Raw genomic sequence first — 23,336 nt, forward strand, 5'->3', positions numbered from 1 at the left:
TTGTCTTTTGAATTTATTTGTTTCAACGTGTAAAACAGAGCAACTAGAGAACAAGGGAAATAGGTTGTGAAACCTGCCAAGTGATCTAAAATCTGCTTGGGAAACTGAAACTTAAGCAATAACTCTTCCAAGAAACACACGTAAGTCAGTTCTCAACCTTGGCACTATTGACATTTGGGCTGGAGAATTCTGTGTTGTGGGAAGCTGTCCAGTGCATTCTAGGATGTTTAAGCAGCCAGCTTGCATATACCCACCAGATGTCAGTAGTACCCTGCTGTTGTGAGAACCAAAATTGTCTGCAGATGGTGCCAAATGTGACTTTTTTCTCCCTTGGCTCCCAAATCCTCCCCTCTCCTCTTATATCCCCCTCAGTTGGGAATCACTGCTGTAAATACTACCCTCACGTACATTCCTCATTTATTTGAATTAGGCCACATAGCACAGTCTCCAAGAGATTGGAGGTAGATTCCAGGTAGGAGAGCAAAAGTTGTATGCAAATCAAGAGAAGTTGGGGATGGCACTGGAGTTCAGGAGGTTCCTGGGTGAGAGAGTGGGTATCAAGGGGAATGTCAGAAAAGGCCTACTGCCTTCAGCATAGGGCTCCAGAGTGGAAGTGGCTGTTACCATGTTTGGTCTGGCTGGGGAAGAGATACAAAGCTATGGACACAGGCTTAGGGTGGGTAGTTCAAGCTGAGGCAGGCTGTAGGGTAGATGCCCTTGGTCCCAATACAGGTCCAGCTCTAGCAGCATATGGAGAATGGGGACATTGGTGGCCAGGGTGGTCCCCAAAGAGCTGGAGCCTACAGTGGTGTGTAGACAGCAATTAGCAAAGATCTGGGTTGGGACTCATATAACAGTAGGGAATGGCTGGAGCTGTGGTTTGGCCTGATTTAGGGGTACCTGAGAGACACTCCCTGGGCACTTGGAGGAGTCCTTGAGTGGGAGAATCTAAATAAGGACAGCAGCTGTGGTTCTGTCAGTCATTTACATGGGAGTAACAAGCTTCTGAAATTAGGCTGTCAATTTAAAGAGACCTCTTGGTAATGCCTGGAGATATTCATGTGTAAGTTTGGCAAAAGTATTTTCAACACCAAAGAGCATTCATTTTCCTGAATTTGCTGCATGTTTTTCTCTGCAAATATCCAGACTGTCCCACGCTTGGTTTTACTGAGTTCTGGAAAGTGCAGAGATCTCTTCTAGAATTGCGAGGAATGGGATAGAGAGATGGTATTAGGTTATAGCACACACTAAGTAACCGTGATCTCTGGAGATTGTCAAAGACACCTCTCACGAACACATTACATAATCCAGAGATTTATTTTGCATTAATGAGCTCAGCTTTCTGGGTTCAATGATGTATAGCAATGTCTGGGAAGAGTTGCCTAACAGTCAAAGAATTGACTAATTATCCAAGAATTATTTGCTTTTAATATTGCTGACTTTGGCAGAGTTGGCAGTGGTTAGACTTATTTTAGCACCACGCAGCCTCCTTACCCCAAATCAAGAACTTTAAGGTACTGTTTTTGTTAAATCTGATAAATCTCTTGTTTTAGTGATAATGAAGTTGGGAAGATTGCTTCTCTGTAACTCTTATGCCTCCCCCTCAATGATACACATTTTGCTCACTTCAATTCCTATAGAATTTCAGTTAAAATCCAAAGCCTACCCAAGATTCCTGTGAATTCCATGGAGACTTGTATTCCGATGTATTAGGGGTCCCCACCAGGAAATGCAGGCAGCTCTAGAAGCTGGAAAAGGTACAAAAAGGATTGTCCCCTCCAGCCTCCAGAAGGAGTGTGGCTGCCAACAGCTTGATTTGAGTCCAGTGAAATCCATTTCAGACTTCTGACCTGCAGAACTGTAAGATAATAAATTTGTGTCATTTTTAGCCACCAAGTTTGTGCTAATTTCTTATAGCCACAATAGGAAATTAATACATCTTCTCTCAAATCCAAGAATAAAAACCAATAACATTGTTTCCTTGTGTTTCCTCTTAAAAATATTATTTGTTGTGCATTGCCTTTTAATAAAATGTCATAAGGGAAGGTGATTGCTGGGGCCGGCCCCGTGGCCTAGTGGTTAAGTTTGCCCACTCTGCTTTGGCGGCCCAGGGTTTTGCCGATTCACATCCTGGGCTCAGACACAGCACCACTCATCAGGCCATGCTGACGTGGTGTCCCACATGTCACAACTAGAAGGACCCACAACTAAAATATACAACTATGTACCAGGAGGCTTTGGGGAGAAAAAGGAAAAATAAAATCTTAAAAAAAAAAGTGATTGCTACAGATGGGCTCACAGATTATTTAGCATCCTGTTTATATTTCGTCATCTAACTGGATCAGTACCAGCACATGACTGAATAATAGTGCTTCAAACAAAATGGCATAAAACAAGAGAAACTACATGGGACAGTTTGACAATGAATTATATTTCAAACATCTTCATGGTGAAAGCTGAGCTTTAATTGACTGTGTGCTTGTTTTACCCTCTCTCTCTCTGACCAGATAGTGTGCTGCATGAGGTTTTGGGAAAATGTCTGCTTTGTTCACTGATGGGTAACAGAATATGCCATCCCCAAATATACCACTATGGCATAAAGATTATTTTGAGCTGAAGGCAATTCTGAAGAAGCAGATGTAAGAAAAGCTCTCTGCCATCCCCCTATCTGCCTAAAAGCAGGACAGAAATTTGTAAAGATGTCACCCCTCCCCTCTCTACCAGGAAGGACAGAAGTTGAGCTCCTGGAACAACTCTAGGCCCTTATCAGCCCAGAGTCACTACTAGAGGAATCTATACAACAAACCTTAGTACCTAGCCCTTATCTTCCATTAGTTTCTCTCACGTAGTTATTTTGCTATCCTAGAAACTCAAAAGTTCTATTCCTTGGTCTTAGCAGTTCTCTAAAAATGTATTGTTGGTTTGTTAGGGTGCTGTATAAGCCAAGTTCTAACTATTCCTTTGAGTTTCTCATCACTAGGTACTCCCATGTTTATGTGTGATGCATATGTTAATAAACTTTGTTTTTTCTTGATACCCTTTTGTCTGCCTAATTTATAGGGCCCCAGCCAAAGAACCTAAGAAGGGTAGAGGAAAAAAAATTTTTTCCTCTCCTACATCACCATAGTATTTTTGGTATCTAGCACTGAAAACTATTTGTTGATAAAATGAATGAATTAAACATTTCATTTTATGTAAGTCCTTTGTTTTATTTGCTGCCTATCTACTCAACAAGCTTTTTCCTACTATATAGCATTCACAGAGAAATGGTCCCATTCTCTCTCTCTTCCTTTCTCTCACACACAGAGACATATATATTGTTTCACTATTTTTTGAATGCAACTATTTTCCCAGGTTTGAGTAGTTATTCAAAAATTGCATCATTACAGTAAATTACATAACATGTTCTGAAAGCAGCAAGCAGGTAAGATGATTAGTATGTGTTAACATAAAATCAGGTGAAATAGGAAAGTGGTCGATACTTCAGTGCCTAGGATCATGTTCCACAGAGTTCTCAGTCAGCAGTGAGCCTCAGGGCCCTCCAGGGCTTTATTCATTTCTGCTTTCAATTTGTGAATGAACTGAAGGATTCTCATGGTTTCTGTGTCAAATGAATTTCTCTGAAGTTTCTTTAAAGCCAATTTCTCCAAAGACCTGATACTTTTATCTCTTAGAAAAGATGCGTTTTCTATTTCTGCTGCTTTTAAATAATGGATAATTGCATGGTCTTCAGATTTATTTTGAAATTCCTGAAATCGGCCATAGGAGAAATGTACCCTTTGCAGCTTTTCTTCTTCGAGTACTTTCATGGTTAACACTTTTTGATAAGTGTCTTCAGCTTTTCTGTGGTCACCTGCTTCTATATACATTTCTGCCAGGTCTACATAAGCAATATCAAGTGTGGGTTTTTCTTCCAGAGCAAATTCCAAATGAGATATGGCTAATCTTGCAATTCTCTCAACATTTTTTCTATCCTGTCCTCTAGGCTGCCAGTTTGCAGCTTTCTTCATTTGAATCACTTGTCCTCTGTAGCAAAGCCCTATCTGGTGATGCACGAAGGCAGAGGAGGGTGTTGCTTTCAAGGCCTTTTTAAAGAGCTGAAGAGCTTTATCCAGAGAGCCTTTTTTTCTGTAAAACTTGGCTGCATATCGAAGGACATAGGTCTGCGAGGACGTGTTGGTCAGCGCTTCTTCAATGTACTTTTCTCCTTCAGCTTCTTGTCCTACATCCTGAAGCTTCAGGGCAAGGAGAACCTTAATATATCCATCTTCTGAATTTAGCTTGACGGCCTGTTTTAGTGTGTTCAGACAGAATGCCTCACTCATCTGTGTTGCTCCAGGAAAGCCGTCCAGGCGATAGGCGGTGATTGCATACCCAGTGCTGAATTCAGGGTTTTCTGGGTCCACTTCCAGAGCCTTTTCAAAGCAGGCCTTGGCCCGTTTATAATTCTTTCCTCCACATTTCAGCAAGGCCCATCCTTCCTCACAGTCCATCTGAGGACAGTCGATTCTATAGCTGGAGGGATTTGCAAACTTCTTGCAAGTGTTCTCCACCTTGTCCAGGTAAGTCTGAGCTTCTGCCAGTCTGCCCATGTGGTAATACAGCCAGGCGTAGTTGCCCCAGGTAACCAGACTTCTCATGCCTGATTGGTCACCATGTTCTTCCTGGATTAAGTCTTCAGCTTCTCTCAAGCTCTTCAGGGCTTCCTCATTCTGGCCTTTCAGGTGTTTCACATAGGCCAGTAGGTTGTGTATTCCCACGTTGTATTTGGTGTCTAGGAACTCAATCTCATCGAAGATCCTGTTTTCCAAATCAGGCATTGCAGTGTCTTCAATTAGCAAATCCCATGTAAAGTGACATCTCAGCTGCTCCAGCCTGTCCTTGATCTGATCTCCATCCGCATTCTTACTGTAAAAACAAAAGCAGATTTTCTTTGTTAGGTGAGGAACAGCCAATAGAAAGAAGCCAGCTACAATGCCTCATATTTAGAGCTCAGCCTTGAACAGGGCACACCTGCTTTGATTTCCCTTAGGATCTCTATATGTCTGAGATCCACATAGACTTTGAATGCATTTGCTTGACTCTGTACAGTGGCTTCAGCTCTTTCTAGTCAAGTAACCTCTGTGTGCTTTGGACTTCATTTGTAAAAAGGGGATAATAATAGTACTTATTACATTGGGTTTGGTGAGGATTAATAAGCCTATATATGTAAAGCGCCTAGAGCATATTACATGCTATACAAGAGTTTCCTATTTTCCTATTAACTTAATTAGGACAGAGACCAGTTACAAATACCAAACCTTAGAAAACATTATTGACTTCAGGACGTTAGTCTGCAGATTATGCAATAAATTAAGACCACCTAAAAGAGATATTTAACCAATTTTTTTTCCACTTATTATTTGGAAATAATTCTAGATTCATAGAAAGTTGCAAAGGTGGTATATATGTTCAGTGTACCCTTTACCCAGTTCTCCCAATGATTATATCTTACACAACTATAGTACAATCTCAAAACTAGGAAGTTGACTTAATACAATATGTGTATAGTTCTGTGTCATTTAATCACATGAATAAATCCATGGAACTGCCACCTCGATCAAGATGAAGAAACTACCCCATCATCACAAACATCTCCCTTATACGATCACTGTATAGTCCCGCCTGTTGCCTCCCTACCTCCCCAAACATCCCTAGCCTCTGGTAACCACTAATTTGCTCTTCGTGTGTATAATTTTGTCATTTCAAGAATGTCATAGAAATGGAATTGTATAGTATGTGACCTTTTGAGGTTGGCTTTTTTCACTCATCATAGTGCCCTTTACATCCATCCAAGTTGTTGAGTTTGTCCATAGTTCATTCCTTTTTATTGGGGAGTAATATTCCATGGTATGGGTATACCACAGTTTGTTTAACTTGTCATCTGTTGTGGGACATTTCCGTTGTTTCCAGGTTTGACCTATTACAAATAAAGGTGCAGTGAACAGTTGAATACAGCATTTTGCGTGGACATGAATTTTCATTTCTCTGGGATAAATACCAGGAGTGTAATTGCTAGGTCACATGCTAAATGTGTGCTTAAGTTTCTAAGAAACTGCCAAACTATTTTCCAGAGTGACTGTATTATTTTACACTCCTACTAGCAATATATGGATGATCAAGTTCTCTGCATCCTTACCAGTATTTGGTATTTTCACTTTTCTTTTAAAATAGGTTTTCTAGTGATCTCTCATTGTGGTGTAATTTGCATTTTGCTAATGGCCAGTAGTGTTGAACATCTTCTCACCTGCTTATTTGCCATCCATATATCCTCTTTGGTGAAATATCTCTTTGCCTATTTTCTAATTGGATTGTTATTTATTGTTGTTTCAAGAATTCTTTATAGATTCTAGATATGAGTCCTTTGTGTGGTATCTTGTTTTCAAATATTTTCTTCTGGCAATGTAGCTTGTCTTTTACCTTTTAATAAGGTCTTTTGAAGAGCAAAAGTTTTTACTTTTAATGAAGTATAATTTATTGATTTTTTTCTCTTATGGATTATGCTTTTAGGTATCATGTCCAGGAACTCTTCACCAAGCCCTAGGTCCTGAAGATTTTCTCCTATGATTTCTTCTACAAGTTTTATAGTTTTACATTTTACATTTAAATCTGTGATTCATTTTTAGTTAGTTTTTGCCTATATATATATGTGAAGATTATGTCTGTGGCTCATGTTTTTGCCTATGGATATCCAATTGCTCCAGCACCAGTTGTTGAAAAGACTCTTCTTCCTCCGTTGAATTGCTTTTGCACCTTTGTCAAAAATCAGTTGGCAGTACTTGTGTGGGATTATATCTGGGTTCCTATTCTGTTCCACTGCTCTATGTGTTTCTCTTTCCACCAATACCATACAACCTTGCGTGTAATCAGTATTAAAATTGGTTAGGGTGATTCCTCTCACCTTATTCTTGTTTTTCAAAATTGCTATTCTAGTTCTTTTGCTTTTCCATATAAATTTTAGATTAATATTGTCTATATGTATAAAAAAATCATGCTGGAGTTATGATAGAAATTTTATATCAATTAGGGGAGAATTGACATTTTTACTATGTTGAGTCTTCTAATTCATAAACATGCTATATCTCTGTTTATCTTTGATTTCTCTCATCAGCATTTTGTAGTTTTAGGCCTTCAAGTCTTATACATGTTATATTATGTTTACACTAAAGTATGTTTTTTCAGCAATTTAAAATTATATTGTATTTTTAACTTCAATTTTCCACATGTTCATTGCTAGTATATAGAAATACAAGTAATTTTTGTGTGTCAGTCTTGTATTTGGCAACCTTGATGAACTCACTTGTTAGTTCTAGGAGTTATTTTGTAGATACTGTGGGATTTTCTATGAGAACATCATGGCATCTGTAAATAGGGACAATTTTATGTTTTCTTTCTGATCTGTATACCTTTTTTGCTTATTAGAGAACTTCCTTTAGCTATTCCTTTAGATAAGTTTGCTGGTGTGAAATCTCTTAGTTCTCCCTCATTTGAGAATTTCTTGATTTCCTCCTCATTCCAGAAGGATATTTTTGCTAGATATAAGATTCTGGGTTGAAAGTTCTTTTCCTTAAGCACTTAAAAAATGTTTTGCCCCTTTCTTCTAGACTCTATAGTTTCTAATGAGAAATTAGCTGCCATTAGAATTGTGGAGTTTTTTCCTGACAGGTAAGGTGTTTCTCTCTGCTACTTTCATGGAGTTTTTTCTTGGTCTTTAGTTTTCAGAATTTTGACTATGATGTGTCTTGGATTTTTGGAAGTTTATCATTTTTGGAGTTTGCTCAGCTGCTTGAAATTAGTATCAGATTGGATAATTTCTATTATTCTGTATTCAAGTTCATGAATTCCTTCCTCTGTTCTCTCCATCCTGCTCTTGAGCCAAACCATTGAATTTTCATTTTGGTTACTGTACTTTTCAGTTCTAAAATTCCCATTTGGTTCTTTATATATTCCTTTGCTGAGACTTTCTATATTTTCATTTGTTTCATGTGTCTTCATAATTGCTCATTGAAGCACTTTTATGATGGCAATTTTAAAATGCTTGTTAGACACTGCTAACATCTGTGTCATTTCAGTGTTGTTGTCTGATGATTATTCTTTCTCATTCACATTGGGATTTTCTTGGTTCTTGGTATGACAAGCAATTTTTAATTGAAACCTGGACATTCGTGTATTATATTACGAGACTTCAGGTCACATTTAAATCTAGTTTAGGAGGCCTCTTCTAATACCACTTTGCTAGGAGAAGAGGAAGGACATCTCATTCCACACTGCCGGGTCAAGGTGGAATCTAGTTTACCCACTTGTCTTTCATTAACACTTTATGGGGGACCTGGGCTCCTCATTGTTGCTGGATAGGGGTAGAAGTTCGGACTCCCTCCAGGCTTCGGCTCATACTACCCTGGCTGGGAGGGGCAGGTGTGCCTTGTTATTCTTCCCCATGTGGCCTTTAGTGAAGCCAGGAAGGGAGGTGAGTTGGTAAGTGTGGCCTTATTGCCTCTGGGTGGTGGTAAAAATCCTGAACTCCACTAGACTTCACTGAAACCTCTTCAGTGGGGAGTGGGAGGGCATCTCATTACTACCAGGTGGTGTTAATATCTAGACTCCCTTTGTGGTCTTCAGTGACACTGAAGAGAGAGGGACCCTTGTTACCCCCCATGAAAGTCTGTGCACCCCACTTGGCCTTCTCTGGTATCACCCTGGTTGGGGGAGGGGGAGGGTGAGAGTTGGGATGCCTAGCAGTAGCCTGGTTAAGGCAGAATTCTAGGCTCCCCACTCAGCCTTGTTGGCAGTTTTCAGAGTGGGGCTACAGTTTTTGTTTATTTGTTTATTTTTTCCTGTGGTGTTTGGCTGGAGTAGAATGGTTGTTGTTTATAAGTTACCGGTCTTGGTAGGCTGTCCCTTTTTTGGTCCTCTGGCTAGAGAGAGCAGCTTTTCATGGGACATTTCTGTCCATGCCTGTTGGCATTTCTAGGTTGCTGGCTTCTCCAGCACTCAGTCTGGGATATATACAGGAAAGAGAAGCCCACAAAACTCGCTGTTGTGTTGTTCCTTGAGTCCCAAGTTTCCTAGGTGGTCTGCTGCTTTTATCCACAGTTCAGTGTGTTCTTATATTTGTTTTACATTTTACGTAAGAGGTTTTTAACTGTATGTAGAAGGGAAATGGGAAATATACATCTACTCCATCTTTCTGGATGCAGAAGTCTGTTGCCCAAGTAGTAATATGGTTTATCCTGCTGCCATCACTAGAATGGTGTCAAGAGAAATGACAATAACCGTTGTGCTTGAAGGTATGTGTGTATGTGTATGTGAGTTAGGTGGGGGAAAAGTGGTGTTATGTTTTTCCTGTGTTCTCCTTTTGCTCTGTAGGCAAGGCAATTGGTTTTGTTACTCAAAGGAAAGAGCACTTCCTCTTATGCCTTCTCTGTAGGATACTGACTTCCAGAATAGTCAGGCCTAACTGAGGTTTCAAATGGTAGAGCTGGATCAGGGAATGTGGGGATGCATTGATCTGGGACACATCATGGTGAATTTATCCAGCCAGTTTTTAGATGAAGTACTGAGGAGTGGTGGATTTCCCTCAGCATAGCAGGCTCTGCCCTAACAGTCCTAGGGCATTGGGGAAAGGAAACTGGGGAGAAGAAAACACTGTGCATGTCCAAGTAAGCCAAGTCAGAAATAGTTGCCTTTTACTGAGTAAGAATGTGGCCTGTGGATGACAGCTTCTGGTCATCTCAGTTACATTAGTCATTCTATACTTCCTGTGGGAAAGAGGCAGACTGGGTAGAGTACAATCTCAATGAGTAACTACCCTACCTTCCACTCAAATTAGATGACTTAAATGAAAAAAAAACCCAACCCAAACCCCCAAAACAAAAAAATATTAGATGATGATCTAGGAGACAATAGGTATATGCCTATATACAATTTAAAAACCCTTCCAACAAAGAAAAGCCCAGGACCAGGTGGTTTCACTGGTCAATTCTACCATGCATTTCAAGTGTCAGGAGAACAGCTAAGCTGGGAGAGAGGGAGAGAGCTGAGCTGCCAGCTGTCGAAGTAGCCAATTAAAGCAACAAGGCAGAAGTGAAAGAGTTAAACCTTTAATCCTTACTGTGATGATATAAGCAAGAGGATAAAACTGGAGAAAATGTTAACATCCCTGTTCCATTTCCCTCAACAGAACAGCACACAAGTTGAAGGTCAGGTTGATCAGCACAGCCATGGCAGAGAGCTGTGAACAAAAGTCTCTGGCAATTTATGGACCCTGAAGTGGGGGAAGTGTGAAGGGAAGGGCTAGGAGTGGAAAAGTACAGGATACTGAGTCAGAGTGGGGAAAAGTGTCTTCAAGTTTTCCTCTCTTCCCCACTGTAAGGAGGTCTCAGCTGAGTGCTTGAAGGAGACCTCTGCCCAAGGCCTCAGAAAGAGACCAAGGGATAAAGCCACCTGGGCTAGGAATGCAACTATGTGAAGAGCATAATGAGCCAGGGGGGCCTGAGTCCTTGACTACAACTGTCTTTACAGACTGCAGTTTATTGGCTATACACCAGGTCTGTGTGGGGAAGGCAGCTTTCCTTCGTGAGGCCTGTCAGGTAAAACCTTTGTAATTATCTACGGTCAGGCCTGAAAGATCACAGGTAGATTTTAAACCAGGAGTTCAACTCCTTGTAAACAAGAATTAAAACCAATTCTAAGGCTCCAAAAATTAAAGAGGAAGAACACTGCACTTCGAAACTCATAAATTCTATGAGACCATCATACTAAAACTGAAGACAAAAACAAAAAAATTAAACTACAGATGAATTTTTAATGAATATTGATAGAAAATGGTCAACAAAATACTAGCACACTGAAGTTAGCATGTTAAAAGGATTATATACCATGACCAAGTGGGATTTATTCCTGGAATGCAAGAATGGTTCAGTGAAAATAAATCAATTTAATGCACCACATTAACAAAATGAAGGGGAAAAAACCCCACATGATCATATCAATTAATGTCGAAAAAGCATTTGATACCCTTTATATATATTGTATAAAAATTTAATACCCTTTAATAATAAAAACACTCAACAAACAAGGATAGAAGGTATCTACCTCAAATAATACAGGCCATATATTGAAAACCCACAGCCACCATCATAGTCAATGGTGAGAGACTGAAAGCTTCTCTAAGATCAGGAGCAAGGCAAGGATGCTCACTTTTGCCACTTCTATTCAACATAGTACTGGAAGTCCTAGCCAGAGAAATTAGTCAAGAAAAAGAAAGAAAACACATCTAAATTGGAAAGGAAGAAGTAAAATTATCTCCATTCACAAGCAATGTGATCTTGTATGTAGGAAATCTTCAAGATTCCGCACAAAAACTGTTAGAACTAATAAATGATTTCAGCACAATTGCAGTATACAAAACCAACACGCAAAAATCAGTTTTGTTTCTATACACTACTAATGAACAGTCTAAAAAGAGAATTAAGAAAGCAGTCCCATTTATAATAGACCAAAAGGAATGAAATACTTAGAAATAAACTTAACCAAGGAGGCAGAAGGCCTGTACACGAAAACTACAAAACATTGCTGAGAGACATTAAAGAAGACACAAAGGGGAAGGCATCCTGTGTTCATGGACTGGAAGGCTTAATATTGTTATTATGTCAATACCACCCAAAGCAATCTACAGCTTTAATGCAGTCCCTATCAAAATCCCAATGATGTTTTGTGCAGAAATAGAAAAATGCATTGTAAAATTCATATGGAATTTCAAGGGATCTTGAATAGCCAAAATGATCTTGAAAAAGAACAAAGTTGGAAGCCTCACACTTTCTGATTTCCAAACTTACTACAAAGCTACAGTAATCAAAACAGTGTTGTACTGGTATAAAGACAGACATATAGACAAAAGAAATAGAATGAAGAGTCCAGAAATAAAACCTCACATATATAGTTGTATTAGTCAGCTAGGGCTACCATAACAAAGTACTACAGACTGAGCAGCTTAAACAACAGAAATTTATTTTCACACATTTGTGGAGGTTGGAAGTCTTAGATCAAAGTGCCCACTAATTCGATTTCTGGAAAGGGCTCTCCTTCTGCATCCATATATGTTCTTTCCTCTATGGTGCATGGAGAGAGAGTGCTCTTCCCTCTTCTTACAAGGACATCAGCCCTATGAGATTAAGGCCCCACCCTTATGACCTCACCTAACCTTTATTTATTTATTTATTTATTAAAAGATTTTATTTTTCCTTTTTTTTCCCCAAAGCCCCCCGGTACATAGTTGTGTATTTTTAATTGTGGGTCCTTCTAGTTGTGGCATGTGGGATGCCACCTCAGCATGGCTTGACGAGCGGTGCCATGTCTACGCCCAGGATTTGAACTGGCGAAACCCTGGGCCGCCAAAGCAGAGCGTGTGAACTTAACCACTCAGCCATGGAGCTGACCCCTCACCTAACGTTTATTACCTCCTTCCAGGCCATATCTCCAAATACAATTACACTGGGGGTTAGGGCTTCAACATATGATTTTGGGAGGGGGGGAAGGGGGACAATTCAGTCCATAACAATGTTCAAATGATTTTTGACATGTATCATGGCCATTTAATGCAGAAAGGTCAGTGTTTCAATGAATGGTGTTGGGAAAACTGGATAACTGCATGCCAGAGAATGAAGCTGAACCCTTACCTTACTCTCTATATGAAAAAATGAACCCAAAAGATCAGAGACCTAAATGTAAGACCTAAAACTATAAAAATCTTAGAAGAAAACATAGGGAAAAAGCTTCATGACATTGGATTTGGTAACAATTTCTTGAATATGACACCAAAACACGGGCAACAGGAGTAAAAATAGGTAAGTTGGACTTCATCAATATAAAAACTTTTGTGCAGGGGCCAACCCCATGGCCAAGTAGTTAAAGTTCCATGTGCTTCACTTCAGCGGCCCAGGTTCACAGGTTTGGACCCTGGGCGCAGAGCTACTCCACTCATCAGCCATGCTGTGGAGGCATCCCACATAGAAAATAGAGGAAAACTGGCACAGATGTTAGTTCAGGGACAATCTTCCTCACCAAAACAACAACAGCAAAAAAACTTGCGTGCATCAAAGTGCACAATAGAGTGAAAAGAAAACTCATAGAATCGGAGAAAATATTATAAATCATCTATCTGATAAGAGATTAATATGCAGACTATATAAAAAACTCCTGCAACTCAACCACAAAAAACAAACAACTGAGTAAAAAGTGGGTAAAGAATTTGAATAGACATTTCTTCAGAAAAGATATACAAACGGCAATAAGCACATGAAATGTGCAATATCACCCATCATTAGTGAAATGCAAATCTAAACCATAATGTGATACTACTTCACACCCATTAGGATGGCTATTATCAAAAAACAAAAAGGAAAAGAAAAGAAAACAACAAGGGTTGGCAATGATGTGGAGAAATTAGAACCTTTGTGCATTATTAGTTGGAATGTAAAATGGGGCAGCTGCTGCGGAAAATTTCCTCCAAAAATTAAATATAGAATTACCATATGATTCAGCAATCCCACTTCTGGGTATATACTCAAAATGAGTGAAAGCAGGGACTTGAACAGATATTTGTATACGTACATTCATAGCAGCATTATTCACAATAGCCAAAAGGTGGAAGCAACACAAGTATCCATCAATGGATGAATGGATAAACAAAATGCGGTATATACATACAATAAATATTATTCAGCCTTAAAGTGGAAGGACATTCTGACACATGCTACAACATGGATGAACCTTGAAGACATTATGCTAAGTGAAATAAGCCAGTCACAAAAGGCCACATATGGTATGCTTCCATTTATATGAAATACCCACAATAGGCAAATCCATAGAGATAGAAAGCAGATTAATAGTTGCCAGGGCCTGTGGTGAAGGATGAGTAGAGAGGAAATGCTTAATGGTGTGGGATTCCCCTTAGAGTGATGAAAATGTTCTTGAAGTAAACACTGGTGACGGTTGCACAACATTGCAAATGTGCTAAATACTACCAAACCATATACTTAAAAATAGTTAAAAGGGGGCTCGACTGGTGGCAGAGTAGTTAAGTTCCTACACTCCACTTTGGTGGCCCAGTGTTTGTGGGCCCGGATCCTGGGCGCAGATCTACACATGGCTCATCAAGCCATGCTGTAGTGGCGTCCCACATACTAAATAGAGGAAGATTGGTACAGATGTTAGCTCAGGGCCAATCTTCCTCACCAAAAATATAGTTAAAATCGTAAGTTTCATCTTACATGTATTTTATCATAGAAAAAAATCATATTACGAACCTGAACAGAAATTTTACAAATTATATATATATATTTTTTTCTAGTACATGTTGAAATAAATATAAAAGCATTAAAACGTAAAAGCTAATGAGTATGCCATCTGAAATGATTTCATGAACTCCCACTGGTACCCTTTAAGAAATGTTGGTTTAAAGGTTCAGTAAAGTATCATTGAAGAGAGGCTCTGGTTCATGTCTCAGCTGTATCACTTATTATCTGTGTGATCTTAACTTTTCTAAATCTAAGATTCGTTATTGCACAATCTGTATGAGTACCACGTCACAGGTTTCTTTTGAGGGCTAAAGATAATAATTTACTTCATACTTTTAGAGGGCAGGCTGACACTTAATAAGCATTCAGGAAGTGATGGCTACTTTTATATTATTACTTTTTAAATTATCGACAATTTTATCTGTCTATGGGCCAAAGAGGGGGAGGAGAGTTGATCATAGGCTCGTAATTGTGCATTTTCTGGAACTTTTGCCCCTTCAAAATTTTGCTGACTGGAGTACTGAGGGGAAATTTGCAGGTCAATATTAATTAATGTGTTTTTTTTAATCTGCTGACATTGGGAGTTATTTGAATCAAGAGTCAATTTGGACAGTATAGAAATTCCCACATTAGGCCCTTTAGCTAAGGAAGGTGTGGATATTTCCAAGCACAGAACTTCGGCCAAGCCCTATGGAAGGAGGATATCAAGGATCTGCAGAGCACTTGGCTTCCCCAGGGAGAGGTAATCTGCTAATCTTAAATCCAGTAAGATTGAGAAGACCTGACCCAGCAGTGGAGATAGTGAGACCAGAAGCCTACAGAGAAAGGCCTTGCTCTCTAAGCAGTGACCTGCTCCCACCACATCCCCAGGATATTTCCCTCAAGACATCTAAGAGACTCCACAACTGCGGCTCAAACAGCTGTGTGGGTCCTACTTCTCCTCCATGGTGAGGAGCCTGCAGAAAGCAATGGCTCTATCCAAACTGTCCATGCCCTCCTTTGGTCAGGCAGAAATGAGTTTGGTGAAAAATAATTTCAAAGACTGAGATCATTTTCTGTCTTCCTGCAACACTCTTTTCCCACTTCCCTTGCTTTCTTTGGGCTTTAACATGTGGTAAGCTTCCTCAGGGCGATGCTAACAAAAATAAAAAATGCCTGAATTAATAAAACAGTTTACGTGCGTGTGTGAATCTGCATCTGTGTGTCCACACACACACATTCAGTCCATAAGCAGGTGCTCAAATAGAAGAGTAAGGAAACTTGACATCACTGAAAGTAAGTCTGTTGAGATAGCATTGATTAACATTTTTTAAAAAATTTTAGACAGAAAGGCAGAGAAGTGGAGAAATCCTTACCTCATGGTTGCTATGAATTAGGCAGTAGTTCTGCAGTGTTTTGTTTAGCTGAATGGGCTCTTCTGTGATCTTGCCAGCCTGTCTTGTGGATTTGCAGATATATTTAAGCCCCAGGGACATATATAAGGGAGATAAACAGCATCTAATGATGCAACCTGTGGGCATGTTGTTGTGGAGATAAATTGGAAACCGAGATGAAAACTGAAAGTAGAAAGTGCAACTAAAGTTGGCACAGTTTCGCCTTGTGGGAAATGAAACTTAAACAGCAATTACTTTCATTGTTCTATTTTGAAAACTGATTGAGAAGACGCTGGTGAAAAACAGTTTTATTGATGTGCTAATTCTTTTCTCAGGCTCTACAAGGCCTTGTAGAAACCTGGGAGCTAGGAGATGCCAGTTATGTAGAGTCCACTGAACCTAGAGCCAGGGAGACACGTGAAAATTGGCTGTGTCAGTTTGCCAAGGTCATAACCCCTTATCTGTGCCTCTATTTGCTTACCCTGAAACAGAGGTTGTTCTTTTTATGGTATAAAATTCTGCAAATCACTAAACTGGAGTCTTAACCCAAATTTGCCCCAATTCTCTGAGAGGGTGTATCTTACTAATTATTCTGTGCCTTTGCATACCCATCTGGAGAATGGTCAGTGACAAGAAGAGGCCTGTAACCTCTTCGTTATTCATAGGAACAGAGAAAACATACATGCTAGCATCTTGAGACTTCAAACCACCAAATGACATTCAGGCCTAATGAAAATACTTTCTTATTTTTAATGTTTTCTACTGTAGTCATCTAAAGTATTCTTATTTACCAGACATGATTGTCATACCTATGCCAGAACATTTTCCAGTCCTGTAGGTGCCCATGGCACCCAGTCTTGGCCTACCTCAACCTGCCCCGTGTAACCTTCTGTAGTCATGGTATTTGTAGTAAGAGGTTCAGAGGAATGAGTGGTGAGACTGGGGTCCTGGGTACAAGTTAGGCTCCTATTACTGGTGTCTGACAAGCTCCTGTTTCTCCCTACTTTTCATTGGAAATTGTCCCACTCTCCTTATATGTAGTAAAGTGATGATTCCCCAGCAGCTTTTGCAAAGCAAACTTATCCCTAAGCACAGTTAATTTAATCATGGGAAGACCCCCTTATTGAGAGGAGACAATTAGACTTGCTTCCCTGGAAAGCTGAATCTGGGAAGTGTTGGACCTGTGACATATGTATTTGGGTACCATTGTCAGCCATGTTTTTCCATGTGGCCTGAAAATAATAAAAACAGGAAGCTTGTTCACAGAGTAGAATATCAAGTGGCTGAGCTGAGAGAAATAGAGAATTTGAGATGAGTTGGAAGGTTCTGATGATGCCTTTTGTTCACAGCTTGAGCATCAAAAGTCAAGGGGCAAGGACCTTGTGCAGTGTCTTACAGGGTTTCCAGGTGAGTGATGAATTGTTTGAAAACAGATTACCAATGACTAGACCTCAGACCATATTGAGGGCGGTTCCTAGTACTGCAGAAACCCATGGACTGGCCAGGGTTTGGAACCAGATCGGCCTCATACCCTAAAGGAGAGCTTCAGCTGGTCGTTGCCTATCCTGGAGGTTGGTGTCTGGATTCTGGATGACTGCACAGAAAAGGGAGAATTGTGGGAGATAGCCCCATCTTCCGTTAGCCTCCTATATGTATATAAAAGGAATCTACTATAAAATATAAAATGTACTCTTAATTTAGTGACCAGGATTCTGGTTGTTACTTTTGGTGTCAGCTTGACAGAATTAAACAATCCCCCTGGTTCAGGAATGAAGGAAGTAGGCCAAATACCAAGAAAGCCTCTTAATCCCTGATCACTTGGGCAGGAGGAGAAGCAAGGAGCTATGGTTTGGCATAGAGAGCCCTCTGTTGCTCTAGCATGGACACCCATGTTCTGAGTCAAATTCCCACTCAACCTTAACTGTTGTTCTTGGAACTTGAGTTTAAATAATTAGCAACTACCTGGCACCTAGAGCGTACAAGTAAGAGGTGACTATTATTATTAATATTTCCAGTCATCAAGTTAAATAATGCTTTCTTCATAAAAAGCTGCCCGTACTTTGTCATAAAATGAGAAACAGAAGAGGAGCAGCTGCAAGAATGTTTTCCTCTGAGAAACACTTAATCGGACTCACTGCCACATCTCAAAAGTTTCTTCTCATCCCTCCTGCCCAGCTCATCTCCCATCTCAGCCCTTACGAATTCTATAAGCTTCCACTGAGACATCCTGAACTAGTCAGAAAGTTCTGCACGAATAAAAGTTTCTGAATAAATAAGACAGGTTTATCCATGTATTCTGATCAGTGTTCGGGCTATAAGCAAACGCTGAAATAAGTGAATTAGAAAACCTCTCCTTTTTGGGAGCAAGGTGTCTTTGGAATTCTTGTGGAGAAAAGCAATTGGTTTTCTAATTTTCCACTGCACTAGATAGAATGCAGAGAAGCAGACAAAATGTTTACCTTGTCATTGCTGTGAATTTGGCAGTGGTCCTGGTTCTGTGGCACTCTGGCTCAGGCAGATTAGGTTTTCAGAATCTTGCCCATTGTTCCCTTGGGATAAGCAGAGCCATGAGGGACACAAGACAGAACAGCTTTAAGGAGAGAGGAAACAGCCAACAAAGTCTGCTTGTAGCTGACTGTGTGTGCGCATCTGCTGATATTGCAGTTAGGAAAGAAAAGAAGAACTGGAGAAAGTGAATCTTTTAGAAAATGAAATTTCAGCACTAGGCTCTCAGTCCATTCCCTGGAGTCTAGGACCGGCTTTCTGAGCTATGTAAGCTACTTCACTTCTGTGAGTGTCTGTTTCCTCAGCTGACAAACAAGTGATTTGGAATAGATTATCAGATCTCAGCCCTTACTGCATAGTGGAAAAATCTAGGGAGCTTGTAAGAATAATGCTAACTAGACCCCATCCCAGACCAACTGAATACGTCTCTGGGAGTGAACCCCAAGTCTCAGTATTAAAACGAAACCCTCAGGTGATTTTGATGTACACCTGGGCTGGAACCAGGGCCTAGATGATCCCTGGTGTCTGTTGTATGACCAGAATTCTCTGACTGGGTGATCTCGGGCTCAATCCCTGGACCTATTTCCCTTTCCCTGAGGCCCAGAGTCAGTATCTTCATTACTCTGTCCTTGTTTCCCCACCTGTGTAGTGGGCAATTAAGTCCTCAGTCTCTTCCTGATTCACAGGGTGGCATGGAAAAAGAATGGAATTCCAAGTGTTTTGACCACTATATAAAAAGCATGCTCTTGGTTTTTGAGATTGTTCCTAAATACTTTCTACCACATCCATGGAGAAAGACTCAAAGACACAAGAAGTCTTTTCTTGTGGATGGTCCGATGATTTTCATATCTTCTCATGGGTCTCCAAGGGTCCACTCAGCCCACCTTGACCCTTAGTTTGGCTTACTGCAACATATTCAAGTACTAACTCAACTTTTATCAGTCTCTTTTTTATCATTCTCTGCCTTCAGGCTTATTTTGAGACAGTTACAGACTCAAAGGAAGTTGCAGAAAGAGTCTTATGTACCTTTCACCCAACCCCCCCAATAATGACATCTTGTATAAATGTAGTACAATATGAAAACCAGGAAAATGACACTCTTACTGTATGTACATTTTAAAGATAAAATATATCATGAGTTTGTCTTACAAATTCAAGTTTATATGATTTTTATTTAACCTAATTGATCTCACTTCTGTGTATCTTTCCTCCCAAACTGAATATCTCACTTCTAAGTGATACCAACATTCATGTTATCTATTCCACAATACACTAACAAATAGTCTCAGTATAACAAAATTAACAAAACCCATTAAAATGATTGCTGAGTAGAGTTTAAGATTTTTTTTGCTGGTCTTTTTATCCAAATGATATATTCTTCTAAAGATTTGAGTCAAAGTGTATAGAAAATCACTTGGATTGCTTCTTCTCTATGTAGTTTTATCCTCTATCTCGTCTATATTTTGGTTTGTTTGCTTCATTTTGATTTACTAATGTTTAGATATTGCTTTTTGACCTTTTTATCCTAACATTGTATTATAAACATTGTCAAACGTAGGGAAAAGTTGAGAGAATTTTACAATGAACATTAATTTACTCACTACCTAGATTCTACAGTTAACATTTTACTATATTTCCTTTATTACCTATCTTTCATCCATCAGTTTCTCTATCCATCAATTTATCTTTTTTTGTTGTTGAGTAAGAAGGCAATCAGTATGATTAATTGATAAAACATTTCAGCATGCACATTGTTATGACTTGAGTCATATGTTGTTTACAAGGAAAAGATAATTTCCTGCTCTATTAGTTTTCTTCTGGTTAAATCTAATAAGTCTATTCTTTGTTTAGTATCAACAAAGTTGAAAAGGGTGTTACTTATGTGTTCCTTAAGTGTTGTCTAAATGAGCCACTCATACTCCCCTAGCCTCTGCCATTGGTCAATTCCAGCTCTGAGGGATCAAGGTCACATAAGTCAGCCTTACAATTTCATGACCTGTAGAAGTAAATCCCTCCCTGGTATTTTATTTATTTATTTATTTTTTAAAGATTGGCACCTGAGCTAACATCTGTTGCCAATCTTCTTCTTTTTTTTTTCTTCTTCTTCTTCTCCCCAAAACCCTCCAGGACATAGTTGTATATTCTAGCTCTAGGTCCTTCTGGTTGTGCTATGTGAGATGCCACGTCAGCATGGCTTGATGAGCAGTGCCATGTCTGCACCCAGGATCTGAACTGGCAAATCCCTGGGCCACAGAAGCAGAGCGTGTGATCTTAACCATTCAGCGACAGGGCCCAAGCCCTCCTCAGTATTTTAAAAAATTCTTCGTAGGCTTTATCTTCCCATGGGTTCCTCTATCTCAGGCCTTCTATTGCTACAGAAGTTGTTTCTGTGTTTTTCCAGTTTTGTCAACAGCTAAGTTCCCCAAGTTACTTAAAGGAAGTTTCAGCAGCACTTAACAGTTCTTCAGAGTTGTTTTTCACATCTGTTCCAGGAAGATGAGCACTCACCAGCCAGCCTGAACTGCTCCAAAACCCACCACAAGAATGATACCTGTGCAGATGGGCCAAGAAGTACCTAAAAAGTTACCTTTACTTTATTTTAATGCTAAGATCTCCACCGCAGGAGGAGCTCAAACCTTATTAGCATAGCATCTGACATATATGAAAGCATGATTTCAAACTACGTCTCTGTAAGCTTATACCCACCACTACATGTGATGATGAAAGTTCCATTTTGAATATTCATTCCTCACCTGAGATAAAGACACCTGCTTTCCCTTGCTTGGGGAGCCACGGCTTTGGAAAAGATTCCCCATGGTCTCTTTATGTGCTGCAAATAAAATTTACTTTGTTTGACAACTTCTTCTGGTGAAGGCTTTGATTTCAACTCATCAGGAAATGAACTCACTTTGGTTCAGTAACACTTACACCCAAACAGAGAATACACATCTTTTAAAAATTTCACAAATAAAATACACTCAAAGACTTCATTAACTAATGAAGTTTTTAACTTTACTGAATATTTTTGTTGCAAATATTTTAGGGAGACAAAGGAGAAGATTATATCACACACCACACAGCAAGCACTTAACTGCATTGAGGTATTTTATCTCATTTTCAGCTTGCACATTCTAAACAGTTTTTTCCCTTGCTTTATCTTTCCCCAATACATTGTAACTTTTCTTTGGTGTGAGTAGATGCCCAGGAGTGTGTTTGGAACACGTAGATCCTTTGTGATTGCCAGTAGCGTGAAAAATGTAAACACAAAATTTGAATTTATTCTGAGCTTACAGACTTGGCTCACTGACCAGGAGGTCGTGGCTACAGCAGGGCCTTGGGAAATAGAATTCAGGGTAGAATTGTAGTGAACTCCTGAAGCCCTCTTCATCTCTCTAAGTCTGTCTTTGCTCATTTGCTTTGGTCTTAGATCTTCTAGGTCAACACCCCTAGCCACATGAAAGAGGAACCTCCCTTTTTTTCTTTAATTGTGAATGGGTAGTAGTTTCATGAATTCTCCAAATACAGAATATGTGTGTGCACAAATATGGAGGAATGTGCCTATGTGAGCCCAAGAATCAATGTGTGTGTGTAGAGATGCATGATACATGTATATATGAACAGCCCGTGCTCTTGGTTCAGCATAGAACTATCTCCAGAAATTCCTGCTTTGAGTGTGTGAACTGACTGACAGGAGTGCCTTTGGACTAATGTGTGGACGTCATGTGGGTGCATGCCTGCAGATGTATGAGTATGTGCTCAGAGCTATACTGGCATGTGACCCTGTGTGCTGGGCCTAGGAGGAGAAGGCTGAAACTTTCCCTGTTTCAGACACCTCTGTTCAGGAGACCAGCTGTGCTGAGGATGGAAGCTGCTCATTTCAAATGCAGAGCCGTAGGGAAAAGTGTTCTTGTTGGTCTGGTAGATGATAGATGCTCCAAACAGCATTAATCAGCCTTAGGCAATGAGTACAGGGATGTGTTATGGAAGAATGGATGCTCCTGTCATAGACATGGATGGAAGGGGAAAGAAAGAGAGGGGTCAGCTGGCAGCAGAGTATGTGTTGTGTGAAACTATTTTGTATCGGCATGTTATATGTTTCTGAAGGTAACAATCAGCAAAGTTTTTTGTTATATTTAGTTACGAACACATTAAACAGGTGTGATGAGCTCTATTTCAAAACATGGTGTTCAAGTGAGCAGCCAGCCTCAGAGCCTCCTTATAGCACACTAGGGCTTCACTCACTTGGCCTTTCAATTTGTGGATGAGTCCAAGGAGGCTGAAACTTCCGTAACACGAACATTCTGATGAACAGGTCCTTTAGCCAATTTTTCTAAAACATTGAGAAGTTTTTCTCTGGTATAGGGCATGTGTTCTACTTTTAGACTTTTTAAGATTTTTTTTTTTAATTTCCTTTTCCTCCCCCAAAGTCCCCCGGTACATAGGTGTATATTCTTAGTTGTGGATCCTTCTAGTTTTGGCGTGTGGGATGCCACCTCAGCGTGACTTGATGAGCAGTGCCATGTCCTTGCCCAGGATCCGAACCGGCGAAACCCTGGGCCGCTGCAGCACAGCGTGTGAACTTAACCACTCAGCCATGGGGCCAGCCCCCTAGACCTTTTAAATAATGAGTAATTGCTTTATCTTCAGATTTGCAGTGAAATTCTTGGAAAAGACCATAGGAATAATGAATCTCCTGCAGTAGACTATCATCAGTGATCTTCATGCACAACACTTTCTGAAAAGTGTCCCCAGCCTTTCATGGTGGCCTATTTCTGAATACATGTCAGCAAGGGAAACGTAAACCAACTCAAATGTGGGCCTTAGTGTCAAAATCTTTTGAAATTCCTCTATAGCCAAGCCAACCAATGTGTTGACATTTTTCTCTATCCTGTCGTTTAGGCTGCATGTTTGTAGCTTCCTTTATTTGGATCATTTGTGCTTTATAGCAAAGCCCTACCTGGTGATGCACGAAGGGAGAGGAGGGTATTGCCTTCAAGGCCTCTTTTAAGAGCTGAAGAGCTTTATCCAGAGAGCCTTTTTTTGGCTCAGACTCCCTTGTGGTAAGGTGTGATTATGTACCCGAGTTTTGGCTAGTGGGAAATGGTCAAACATTGCATGTTCC

At 39.9% G+C, this 23,336-nt stretch overlaps 2 protein-coding genes across 5 annotated transcripts in view; one reads left to right on the forward strand and one right to left on the reverse strand.

The window, feature by feature from the left end:
- LIPA (lipase A, lysosomal acid type) overlaps window positions 1–23,336 on the forward strand; it is a 277,547-nt gene that overhangs the window by 2,168 nt on the left and 252,043 nt on the right. The gene's annotated exons all lie outside the window — the stretch shown is intronic.
- The window catches only part of LOC103545869 (interferon-induced protein with tetratricopeptide repeats 5-like), a 77,956-nt gene continuing 57,808 nt past the window's right edge, over window positions 3,189–23,336 (reverse strand). The window contains exons 1-2 of one of the 2 annotated variants that reach the window (XM_070561771.1): window positions 15,692–15,913; window positions 3,189–4,908 (exon numbers count right to left, since the gene is read on the reverse strand). In XM_070561771.1, the coding sequence (XP_070417872.1) occupies window positions 3,519–4,908; window positions 15,692–15,696 (1,395 nt within the window). In that variant the 5' untranslated portion in view covers window positions 15,697–15,913 and the 3' untranslated portion in view covers window positions 3,189–3,518. Of the gene's footprint in view, window positions 4,909–15,691; window positions 15,914–23,336 lie in introns of those variants that run through there. The other variant, XM_070561775.1, reaches the window with a different exon arrangement.

This window comes from Equus przewalskii, chromosome 1, assembly GCF_037783145.1.
Source record: "Equus przewalskii isolate Varuska chromosome 1, EquPr2, whole genome shotgun sequence".
NCBI classification, from domain to species: domain Eukaryota; kingdom Metazoa; phylum Chordata; class Mammalia; order Perissodactyla; family Equidae; genus Equus; species Equus przewalskii.